Genomic DNA, 13269 nt, shown 5'->3' with positions numbered 1-13269 from the left:
CTTGACGTACGCCAGCAGAAATTGGCAGTATATTACAAGAGTAGCTATTTAAAGTGACGTACCGCTTGCGCTCACTAGTGTAATACGTCAGAAGCGGTAGAACCGTTCCGCGGAATCCGGACATTTCACCTTTTTTAGGCAGGATGGAGTGATTGAAATATTCGAAAGCTTTTGTAAAATCCACCTATATTCCAGGGGCTACTTCTTATTTTCGAGCGGTTGCGGGATAAATTATTTTTCTTTTAACAGTGCCGTTTCTGTTGATAGATATTTCCGGGAACCATACTGCCCACGGTGAATGACCATGCATTGTTCGCTAAAATTTGTTATTTTGGTGGGAACCATTTTTTCAAATCCTTTAGTGAAAATGGGTATGTGGACATGGGTGTAAAATTTGTAAAATCAATATTACTTCCTTTTCGGTGCAGTACACTCACTTTGACGAGTCACATTTGCCCCGGAAATGTTCCTTAAGATAGGCAAAGGTTATATATTTGAGCTAAGCACTCTTTTTTGTCTGCTATCACAAGCTACGCTGGTTTCATTACAAAGGCGTCTGCGTCACCACATTTGTTATTATTTAGCCCCACGAAAACCGACATGACCTCCGATTCTGATATTGGCGTTAGGTACACTCACTTCTCGTTTCTTATATGAAAAGTATTAGAACCAATGAAATTGCTAGTTATCTCTGTAAAGTAACTGGTGAATGCGTTAGCTAAATCAGCGCCTGTGAGTTCCTTGTCTTGAGCCTGCATTTTTGTTACTGGGCTTGGGCCTGTTGGTCTGTTTAGAAGTCCCCTCAGAGCCCTCCGTAATTCATCCGACTTATTCAACGAGCAGGAAAATTGGTTACAGAAATATTAATGACGTGTACTTTGCATTTCTTCCGTCAGTTTATTTCTAAACACTTTAAAAGCTTTAAGCATCTCAGGGTCTCGAGTTTATTTCAAACTTCTTATATAGCCTATTCTTTTTATAAATTTTCTTCGGTAATTTAGGCGCGATCGATGGCTTCCTAATGTTCCTTCGTTCCTATGCACGGTTATAAGGGAAGAACTCGTTGCATACGCAATAAAAAGCCATTAAAAACAAAGCATAAGCCCTTTTGGCACTTGTTTCCTTAAGAACATCGCTCCTGTCATGATTAGCAGCATTCTCTCTGAAATTGTTGAGGTTCTTATCTGAGATGCCTTCAAATAACTTTGGTATCTTCATTGTATTAGGATACCTGCTTTTCGGAACGCACATAAAAACGCCGCGGTGGTCACTGATATCAGCATGTACAACGCCTCCTTTCAGAATAGCCACGTGCATATTGGTTATCAGTATAGATCAATAAGTCATTGCCTCTGCACTGTAACATGTGTAGGATTGCATATCACGTTTAAGAGGGCAAAATAACTGGATAGATTTTCGAATTCTTTTTGGTGGGGTTACCTCCAAGCAGATTAATAAAGAAGTCACCACCTCAAATTACATCGTATTTATTTTCACTTATGAAGGACAAGACAAGGTAAAGAAAAGTGAAGAAGGATTTCGAATTTCAGTTTGGTGGAAGATAAATGACGGCCACAACCTTGTTTTCGATAGGAGGGGAGATAATTTCATAATCAGGGTTGATTACAGAAAATTCAGGCAAGACATCACACGGAAAGCGCTTTTTTACCACCAATAGTACGCCACCACCGCGACTATTCGTGCTGTTTAGAACAAATGTGCCATATAACAGAAGCTTGACTATTACTGCTATGCTCACTATATCAGGTTTCAGTCACCATGACCACATCAAAAGAAAAACCTAGTTGCGTAAAAAGCAACTTCAGATAGGCATTCTTAGATACCGCAGACCTAGTATTTAAATGAAACACACTGAAAAATTGCAATATCTGAGACCCACAGACATCCAAAAGACAACGTGTCATTAGACAACAAAAAAATGGCTGTGGCTTAGGTAAGGTTAAGCCCAGGATGCGAAGCATACTAGCCTTTATTTTAGTTGTTGAACCAATGTTTAGCCTGGTGAACTGCTGTTGCTTGGCTATATTTGGTTCGGCTAGACGAATAAACAACTCATGCATTACTGCTTCGCCTTCAAGAGTGGAACGCGACAGCGTTCCGTCGACCCGCCAAGGGGTGTAAGACAATGGACTACAGGGCAGCGACTACGCGCTCCGCATTGGACGCGGTGAGCGTCGAGCAAAGCAGCGTTCGGCGCGGCAACGAAATATGCGCCTGAGCAAGAGACGCACGCCTTAGAAACAGCTAGTTTCTAAAGCAACACCGCATTCACTAGAGGCGCTTTTGTACCGCTTTGAAGCATCGTACTCGTGGCTCAGTGGTAGCGTCTCCGTCCCACACTCCGGAGACCCTGGTTCGATTCCCACCCAGCCCGTCTTGCAAGAGTTGAGCCAAAGCCACTTCTCCTCTGTCGTGACGTCACGGTGTCACGTGGTTTCATGGCGACACCGCCGCGCCTGAGGAGCTGGGTTGAGCTCTCGTAATATGCTTCGCATAAAAGCATTTACTGCCACGTGCAATCACCAAAGTGCAGATTCCATGGTAACTTGTGAAAACTGACAGACAAGGATGAGAGTATCAAACTATACTATCTTATTCAAATCTGCTATGCAAGCAAAGCGAACCGCATTTGTCCCTTCTCGCTTTCAGATAAATCTTCTCCCATTTCTGTGCCACACATAGGTGAAGTTGTTCTTCGCCCAGTCCTTTGCGTCTTTAAGCAACTCCTTGTTTCTGTTTGTCAAATTCTCATGCATAACATAGTTTGTTTTCAGTTGATTCAGTTTTCCCTTCATCCTCAAGAAGGAGCTTAAATATGTGCAATATCGGGCCAACCCGCGGCGGAGGTGATGCAGGCTTTAAGCATTCTGCATACGTGGTCCGATCTAGAAACTAGTGCAATGCCGAGCCGACCAGCGGTGATGGTGAAGCAGGCGTTAAGCACTCCCCATACGTGGGTCGATCCCGAAAATAGATATATAACACCTGGTCGACCAGCGGGCGAGGTGAAGAAGGTGTTAAGCATTCTCCATACGTGGGTCCATCCCGAAAATAGATGTGCATTATCTAGACGACCCGCGGTGGAGGTGAAGCACGCGTTAAGCAGTTCAGACTTCCACCGAGTCCTACGTGACGTACATCCAGGGCGTACTCGAGCTTTGTCGCAAAGCCGAAGACGATATAGTACGCAATAGTCGATGACCCATAACAATATAGTACCAAACGCAAGAATGATTGGGATGGTGCCATTCTCGCAGTGGAATAAAATCGGTCGTGTCATCTAAATCTGGAATCTTTGGTAACTCGGGCTACTAAATATCTCCAAAAGGGTGGTACCGTGGATTATGCATGTTGCATTTATTCCGCATCTTCTTTCTATAAAACGTGATGATGGTTAAACAGCAGAGGAAGCACCGAGATCAGAGTGTTTACGATTCTATATTGCTCTAGATATCAATTTCTCTTCGGACCGAACCATCCCACGCTAACGTTCTTTGGCAGCGAAGTAAATACAGAAGGCACATACACCTAGGGTGGTGCTGCTTGCTTTATTTGGGAATGAAGGTCATACCGGACATGTTATGGCCATAGGTGTCGGCACCTTTCAACAAAAGAAAGGCTTTTGCGTTTTTTTTTTAAACTGCCCAGGATTTACTTGTCTGCAGTTTAAAATGAAACTTTCGCAACTGATACTAAACTGCGCTTTCCGAGGCTTTACACTTTACAGGTTCACTAGTCCACAGAGAATAAGCTCTTCACGTCTTGTCATGAACTAGGTGCAGATTAAGGTTTGTCAAAGGTGTTTCACAGTATGGAACGGCACATAGCACTTCACTTATTTGCAGGATATTGAATTCCAATGCCGTCATATGAGATAAATTCATTAGTGAGTTTAACTTGCCTAAATGCATTCTACCTATGTTTTCTTGCATTGAAGACAGATTATAGTAATAACAGCTAGTGCAAACCTGATTACAACTGCCATGTTATGTGTAGCTGCTAGTGAAGAGGCCTTAGCACTAGCAATCAGTTTATATCCTCCACCATATTGGAATTTGAAGTGAGACGTCAATGTGGGGTAAGCTTCTTCATAAACTTCCGGGTAGTTCTCCTCTTCTTAGGCACAAATAATTTTTTTCTACGACTGTAAAAGCAGGGTGCCTGTTCAGACCACCTGTAGAGAAAAAATCTGAATCTTTATTGTATAGTGAATAAATTGAATAACCAAATTATTTTTAGTATTTTCCCATGAATTTAACCCTGTGGCCTTCAACTCTGGCGTAATTTTTCGTTTTCTAAGGTTGGCGCTTCTGCATAAGATTTTACAGCAGTATGTCATTTTAAATGAAAAAGGGCGTTTGTGTGCATGACACTTCGTCGGCAACGTTCTGCTGCACAGAATGTCACGAGTTTTCCTATGCATTGGTAACCATCTCAGGAACTCCTCCTACTAGAATTGCAATGCAACATAATTGCAAAGAACACTTGATATTCTAACAAAAAGAACCGAGCGCTCTGATCTCATTCTACTCACCTAATGCCTAGTGTTATAATAGCATGATTGACACCATAAGCGAGATAGTGGTTGCGTAATCTTTTTCCCCATGGGCTGGGGGGTGTATTAATTTATCATAATTTTGGAGGACTTGAATTAGTATTGAAGAATGTTGTTAGTTTCTATCACTCATTGTTACTAAACTTCACTTTTGATTGTTTCAACAAGTATATTGTAGCTTGCTGGCACCCCTGTCAAACTATATAATGTGAAGGCATCTGTGTCTATATAAAGCAGTTAATGATCTTCCGGGAACTAAGGTCCATCGGGAGGATTAAATTTAAGCTTGCACCTGTGAATGGTGCCGCTGAATAAACACTCACCCCGCATAATTGCCCATAACCTTCTCTTCCATTCAAATAAAATCGAAATATTGAAGAGCATTTGAACTAAGACATGTTTGGAAAATGACCCATTTCCTTATTGATGTAAGACTTGCTCAACAAAAAAAAAAAACGGAGGTGAAGTCGTCAGCAGTGGCATCAATATGAACAGCGTTCGACTGCTCGCAATCCTGTACCTGGTTACCATATTGGCCGCCCCACTGTTTTTCAGAGGCTGTCCTTTGCTATTTCGTATTCATACTCAGTTTAATTTTTATGTCCTCATCTATAATTACTTGGACAATAGGTATTTTCATTCATCAGTATTCAACAAAATGTGAATTCATAATCGGCCTTCATTTGCCATTTCCTTTGATATTAAAGGGGCCTAGTCCTAATTAGTACTAATGTAATGCAATAAATAACAGTAAATCGGAATGATTAATCCTCACACTCTCTTGTGGACGCTTTATTTCATAAGAAAGCGGAGCCCCATGCGCGGCTGCTATTGGCCGATAACTCACGTCGATGAAGAAAAGCATTTACACGAGCCCAATTCATACTACTGTTACTGGGTACATTTATTGCCTAATTACAAAAGTTGGCTGCAGTAAAGGAAAATGTGCTTTCAAGTTTAGAGAATACATACGTGTTTCCGGAAGAAGTAGACTATCGCCTGCCTAAGTACGCTCAACCAAGGCCGCCCGCGTAGGAATTAAACTATGGCCACTCTGCCGGCGGGCCTCGCTAATTTCGACTAGTTTTGAACGCTCAACTCGCCTCAAACCATGCGCAACATAAGGTTAGACGACAGGCACGTTTCCCAGTGCGCGATCACTCGTTGCTGATCCTGATTGATAGCGCTTCAAAAATGCTCAAGTTGGATGCGGCTACCATCCGTCAGCGAAGCTGGTGAAAGACAATGGCGGTCGCCACCACCTAGCATGGTCAGCTTGTAGTTGAGTGACCTAGGATCATTCTAACTGTAGCATATGAGCGCGAATACGCACTCAAGCCCTGTCGTACAGAAATCAAACGCTGCGCATATGCGCTACAGTACCGTGTAGTTGCGGTCTTTTACGTAGCACAGATACCGCGGTCCCACGGTGTGCCGCCACGAGTCCGCTGGCTAAGAGCACTGCAGCTCGCTGAGGACAACCATGCTTGGCTTAAGTTTGGCGCGTAGTAGGCCCGTAAATCGCGAGGAGTGCCGTCTACCTTTACGTCCAAAAGTTCATTTGAACTGCGCACCACAGTGAGATACGCAAGGCGCGTTGTGCGCCCGTCCCCTTCAGCCGTATATATCTTTCGCAGTGCAAGGCATTGAACAAGGAACGGAAGCGCAGTGAAAAGGGTGGTTGACGGCGAATAGCTCCGCTTCTGCTGAACGCATCGTAATACATTTTGCCGCAGAGTACTTCTGAAATAGCCCATTTTAACTTCAAATGCATCTCTTTACTTGGACAAAGGTTGTTCAAGGCCCTTTTAATGAAAGACATCTTGATGCAAAGTTTGTATTCCCTAATTCTTCATAGCTTGTCTTCCACATGTCCAAACTATGGTAATTCTTATTTAGATTTCTGAGAAGACTGGGTCAACTGGATTAATACTTGCTTACATATGTAGATCCTTGTCTGATTTGGTTATTCCTACTTTTGTAAGAACTGAATGCAGGGCCACTAGTCACTACACCAGAATAACTGCTAATCCCACCCTTCCTGCATTTACTTTACCCCTTCCACTTCTTTTCACCTTCTCCGCGAATGAGCCTTGTGGTAATGAGCTTTGCAGACATAAAAACGCTGCCAAAGAAATCAGTGGCTGCTCTGAAGACAAGTGCCCTTTTTGAAATGTCGGCTGCATCAAGATCCCCTGTTCCAACAATGTTGATCCAGGTTCATGTTTTTCTAACGCGTAACTTGCCGCTTTGTTGTGTTCTGTGATTATCTTTCTCTCCGCTTTCTTTTGGATGAAAATTTACAAGTATTATTTGTTCCTTTTATTAGGAGCAATTTTATACAGGTAAGGCACGTGTGGTCAATACCAACTTTCACCAGCAAAGAGTGCAAGGCGAGTGGTTGAACAACATAAAATTTCTTCTTGATCTAAAGAACTTGACTAAATTTTTGCACCTATTTTTACATACCTGCAATTTATGCATCTCACAAAATGAGAAGTATTGTAACTTTTCAGCTATGTCAAGGTGTAGGGCAGACAATTTTCTGACTAGCGACCTCTTGCTACTGGTATAAACTGTCTTCATGACATTTGCATTTTAATATATATGCTATCGAGGTTAAAAGTTCACAGCACGTGAACGCGTCGACCGGTTTGTATCTCTGCGCTATCAGCAGGGTTCCGCCACGCTCTGATATGCGTTGAAGACCACCGGAAAGCGTGGATCACGCATGCACATTGAGAATGCAGAGGTTAGCGCGGCTGATCTCGGCAGATAGCGGAGCGATAAAATTCGGCGGACACTCGCGCGTCTCCGGCACTTTCCTTCCCAAAAGTACGTTCTCCAAACAATGAATATGATCTGAAAAACGTATTACAAGCAACGCCTATGTTTTAACGGTTCGACTGCATAGCCCCGATTCAGAATACAGTCTTCCGTTTTCCAAACACGGGAAGCTCCTGTATTGTAACTGTTGAACGGCATCGTACCGATTCAGAATACAGAGCCATCCGTTTTCTAAAGACGAAAGCACTATCATTTTGTATTACGGTCTCTATAATATAGCTGTCCGTGCTATAGAAATGACTGTTCTTTATTTACAGAAAAGTGTTCAGTCAAAAATAACAGCAAATTTTGCCGTAATAGAAGGGCAATTTTTTGCGCAATGCTGGCAGACAGAAACAAATCTCATTCGATGAGTGCAAACCCTCGCTGTCAAAACGAGGATGTGCGGAAGAGCGGCAGTAGCAGCGGGCGACTTGACCTGCGTGCTACCTCTCGCTTCAACGCGAACTATGCGGCGACAACGCAGCGTGCACGAAGCTATGAGCCTTTGCAGGCCTAGACTCCGCACTCAATAATGATTGCTTTCGAGATAGGGCCCACGCAACCACTCGGCTCACTACTTGCGCCAGATCACTTTCAAGATAATGCTCGTTCGGCCGCATCATACGGAATGGAAGACTGCATGTTTCCTTTCCGCCTTGCTCCCTTGCGTGCGCAACTTGAAGTCAGACAGCGTACCGTACGTGACCACGGCGTTATGGCACTTGGGCATAATACGAAACATCACGGCCAGGACGATGGAGAAAGTGCGCCCGGAGTGTTCTTATAATTGCTCTCACAATTAAAATAACCATATTTCAGAATTGTGACTGTGTGATACTTAGAGCCAATTGAATATGAGCTCATTCGATCCTTTATTGAAAGTTTCGATTGTCTGCGCACCCCTCTTAAAGAGCAAAGTATTTACAATAAAGCGCATATGTGATAGAAGCAGGAAAATGCTGCACACAGGAGCTCAATCAGCAAGCAATTTCGGAGCCCGTTAGGTGCAGGTCTGTAGTCCGGGGGCGTAAATAGCTGGAATGTAAGCGCTATACAGTGCAAAACTCTATATTTATGTGTAAGGAATCAAAGGGTGCACGTCTAGTGGCGCATTAGCTGCAGGTTTTGCAGGGCTGGTTAGGCATATTAGCATTCAGGTCGTGAAGGGACACTTGTGGGGAAGTGTAGATCGGAAGTTTTCAGAAGAATGGGTATTTTTGTTCTGCTTGGTGTGCGTTTTCCTTCGGCTTTGCTGGGTTAATCTTAAATATGCAAATTCTGCTAAAAATAAAGCACCGCAGTTTCGTCAGCCCTGTATACACTCACTGTGTTTATTAAAAAAAATGCTGCAAAAGAAACTCCCGTCATACACTCTTACACCCCCCCCCCCCCCCAAGAACGAGGACGCACACGCAAAAAGAATCATAAGGACGTTGTACGCCCCGGAATTTGTAATTTAGGCGCAAAATCTTCGGTTTTGGTGGCGAGTCGGAGATCGTGCCGTGCTGTGTGCGCGGTGCACCCCGAGAAAACCTTCCTGCGGTTACTCGGGTAAGCTCTTGACGAATTGGTCCAATCTGCGAAAGACGATCACCTGTAGGAAACGTAAGAACAAATGTTACGGCCGTGTCAACACACCTGCTGGAATGTTAGGTGGAGCCCTAATTTTGTTTACAAGTAAAAAAAAATGTTACCCCTACAGCCACACTGCGCATGCCATTTTGATTCATGTGCAAGCACACGAGGGCACCTGTGTAGGTTCTACAACAGCACATGTTTTCTGTCATTTGGCTTCTGAGTAATGAGCCCGTAAGTGTTCGCGTTCTGCACGGCATTTTGCAGAGTACTGAACGCTTTCCTACGCGGAAAAACGAAGAGATTCCCCGGCCTCTTACACACGCAACCACGAAGGTCACTCGTTGCAGAATCGATCCAGTTATGATGACATCATCACTGGAATCACTCCACTCTTTATTACTGTCTCAATGCTGGGCCCACTTTACAGAAGAATTGTCTGCGTGATGTGCCCAAGTTGATATAACACTGATTCCGTGATAATCTGTGTAGTATAAGAGCTGTCCGCGTCATCGGTTCAGTTTACCAATGCACACACTGCACGATCTGCCCAGCTTGCAATTACATTGTCTTCGTGATTGGCGTTTATAGCGAATATGTATATGGCTAGACTTCCGTGCATTTTTTTTCTCACTGAACATAAACTATCATCGTCAATGGCCCATACACGCGTAAGCGTTCATACTCCCTTAGGTAAGCAACTATGCAATGGCGCATAGCCCCGTAAGGCAGAGGCTACAAACACTCAACAATGTGAAGTGAACAGGGCTTAATTCTTTATAATCCCACATACTACAAAGAGAACAGCATGTCGAAAACTGTCATCATCAATGCCTAATAATGACTGATTGAAAACAGACTCATCAATGACCACCGTGAGGGATGACTCACAAAAAATAAACGAATGACTCATAGTCCTGTAATGTTCATGGCTGCTCACTGCGCGAATTAGCTGCCACGACACTACCCCTGTTGTAGTTGTCGGTGATTTCAATGTAGATGCGTTGTGACCGAATAAGGAGCGGTTTACGTGTTTCGTGTTGCAGACATCCCTTGCGAAGCCCCACCGATCCGGCCCATCCAACCACCCATCGGCGCACGTGCATCGATGGGACATTATGAGAGAATGTGATTGCAGTTGCGATTGAAATAATGACCACCGATCAAGACAATAAATGAGTGCGTACCTTTGTTCGAAATTATGTGTCACCCGCGTGTCATGTGCTAAAGAGCTTCGCTGGTAAACCACCTTCACAGAGTGGAATGGCTCATAAGGATGGCTATTAGAACATTATAATTGGCGCAATATACATAGACACTGTCTCCGCCTTCTGCTGAGCTTGATATTACACTGTTTCCATAATCGGCCTTTTTACTATAAGAGACGCCTCCGTGATCGGCGAAGTTTAGTGCTGCACAGAGCTTCTGGGACTACGAGTCCCTGAAAGCGCTGGACGGCTTGGGACTTCTAGGGCGCTTAAGATTTTGTTCGTACAGCTTCGGAAGCTTCAACCATCACTCTAAGAGCTGCCATAATTGCGTTTATTGTCCGCGGGGCGATGAGATTTTTGCTTGGACCATCCCAAGCAGCTAAGAGTGAACGGCTGTGTGAAAAAGATGCGCACGGCGTTTCTTGCCATGTTTTCAATGTTACCGTGTACTTCTGGTAATTTTTTTGCGTTCCAGTTGGCATGTACTGTGCACTCAGCAGCTATCGCGTCTGTTACGTCGGTGCTTTGAGTGCTTTCATCCGTGCTTTTAATGAACCGTGAAAACGCTGCAGTTTTAGCCTTCGTACTTTAGGAGGCAAGCACACCTCACAGGCGCACAGGCGCGCTTTCCTTCATGAGTTTCGCAAAATCTGTCATGCTCATTGCTGCATGTGTATTGTGGATTTCTCTTTTAAAGCGAATGAAGTTTGTGTACGAAGAAGCATGTGTCGCATGTCAGCTATTTTTCGCTTGTAGTAGTGGGATTGGTGCACAATAGGACCTTCGCCGATTAGCCGTTCTGGTGCCAATTTAAAGCGTTTGCATTTAGGCGTGTAGGACTTGTAGATAGTGCACACACGCTCTGTCCTAGATACCCATCTCCCGTATGGTAGATAGTCTGACGAGCTTGGAGCATAACGGCGGGTTCTTTCTGCGTTCGCGGGAATTACGCTATAAATTTTACAGACACTGAGCTAGCGTAATTACTGTGGTTAAGTGGCACAAATAGCAAGAGCACCGAGATGGTCATTAGCGTGACCATCTCGGAGGCCACGATAAAGAATTCGCTGGGTAGTGTGGTTAGCTAAGAGCAGTCGACGGCAGCCAGGAGGGAGACTTCCGGTCATAAAGCTTTCGATATAAACCTGCGACAGTCCCTGACAGCTGGATCACGTGGCTGTGACGTGCCTTTCATTCAGGTCTAGTCAGACCGGAAGCCGTAGACAGTTTGCGAACAGTCAGGGAGAGGATAATCAAAGAGGCGCGTTGTTTAGGTTATTAGCCCAGCTTGCTAGTACACTACCTTCGTGATCGGCCTTTTACTTCAAGAGTTGTCTCCGTGATCAGAGGAATTTACACTTTCAGCGTGATCTGCTCAGCTTCATATCACATTGTCTGCGCGATCCGCCATTTTACTAAGGCAGCTTTCTCTGTGATGAGCGCAGTTTACAATGATACTGTCTCCGCGATTTGCCGAGTTTGTTATTACGCTGTCTCGTGATCGGCCCGTTAAGTGTTGCACTGTCTTCATGATTGACCTAGGTCCATGTTACCCTAATTACTTGATCGGCTCTGCTTTCTATTGTACTATCTACGTGATCGGCCCGGCTTATTTTACACTAGCTGTCTCCATGATCGACCCAGTTTGCATCACATTCTCTCCTTTATCGACAAAATTTACTATGACTTTGTATCTGTGATCGGCCATGTTTACAATTAACATTTTGCATGATCCACGGTGTTTTCAGTTACAGTCTTTCTATGCTCGGAAAACTTCACTGTTTCAGTGTCAATGTGATCGGCTCAGTTCGCTGCTGCGCTCCATCATCGGTAAAGCTTATTTTACACTGTTTCCGTGAACGCTGAGTTGACTGTAACATAGTCTCCATGATCGGATCAGTTTTCTCTTACCCTGCCGTCGTGATCGACTAAAATTGTCATTACACTGCCTCCGTTATTGGCCGTCTGTACTGTGACTGCGGTCTGCCTGATCGGCTCGGTTTGCTAAAACGGCTGCCTCCGAAATCAGCGCAGTTTACTGCTGCATTGTTTCCGCGATCGGCCTTGTTTACAATAACAGTTGTCTTCGAGATCGTCGAGTTTACTATTAAATTGTCTCCATGATCAGCCCTCATTATTCGTGCAACTGTCTCCATCTTCAGCCCGTTTACTGTTACACTGTCTTAGTGATTGGCCTGTTCACTATTACATAGACTCCTCGATCGGCCCTTAATAGCCGGTGCGAAACCGATCCAGCAGACGATACAGATCCCCGAAAGAAAGTTAAATAAAGACTCGCCCTTATCCATTACGCTTAGTGTTCCTATTAAAGCACAGGGATGTGGAAACAAATTTAGCACTAGTGCACACTCAGCGAAAACTGCCAAGAGGCAACACGTCACGACCTAGTATTCGTACAATCCGTTAAATGACGCGAACATTAAAAATAGAACGTGTAATGTGGGTAACATATAATCGCTTATTTATATTTCTATTCGCGCGTAATCGGAAACGGTTCGCGTATAAATGAAGTTATGCTAAGCGACCTTCCTTTATTGCCTTACTCAGCGACAACGAAACGACGTGCCACCGAGGCCAGACCACAAGGCAGCTGCGCATCCGAGCGTTTGACGGTCCGGCGTGCTGTGCATCCATTTTCTGTGTAGCTTGCGCCAGCAGTTTGCTGGGCATGTTTTTTTTTATTTAACAAGGGCAAGGTTTTGTTTGGCTTAGTGCGCTCCATTTGAAGCAGTGTAGGTATAGGAGACGTTGGCCCCACCAGTCGCTGTGACGCAATTAGCGGAAAACAGGTCAGCCGCTGTAGCGCAGTTTGGAGTGTACTGAATCTTACAGGGCAAAAACTTTGTGGCATTTTTTGTGGGTACCAGCTGTACGTAGCTTATTTCGGGGAGGTATAGGGCACGCTGGCCGCACCGGCAGATGTGACGTATGTCATCATCATCATCAGCAGCAGCAGCCTATTTTTGATGTCAGCTGCAGGACGAATGCTTGCGCCTGCCATCTCCAACTGCTCCTGCTTTGCGCTAGCTGATTACAGTTTACGCCTGTAAGGTGGCG

At 44.5% G+C, this 13269-nt stretch overlaps 1 protein-coding gene across 3 annotated transcripts in view; it reads right to left on the bottom strand.

Moving 5' to 3' along the window:
* Positions 1–8824: 8824 nt before the first annotated feature.
* LOC135898171 (uncharacterized) overlaps positions 8825–13269 on the bottom strand; it is a 143081-nt gene continuing 138636 nt past the window's right edge. For all 3 annotated transcript variants that reach the window (XM_065426974.1, XM_065426984.1, XM_065426993.1), the window contains one exon: positions 8825–8999. In XM_065426974.1, the coding sequence (XP_065283046.1) occupies positions 8949–8999 (51 nt within the window). In that variant the 3' untranslated portion in view covers positions 8825–8948. The remainder of the gene's footprint in view (positions 9000–13269) is intronic.

The sequence above is a fragment of the Dermacentor albipictus genome, chromosome 10, assembly GCF_038994185.2.
Source record: "Dermacentor albipictus isolate Rhodes 1998 colony chromosome 10, USDA_Dalb.pri_finalv2, whole genome shotgun sequence".
Classification (NCBI taxonomy): domain Eukaryota; kingdom Metazoa; phylum Arthropoda; class Arachnida; order Ixodida; family Ixodidae; genus Dermacentor; species Dermacentor albipictus.
The sequence above is the reverse complement of the archived record's forward strand: the minus strand, read 5'-3'. Positions and strand labels throughout refer to the sequence as shown.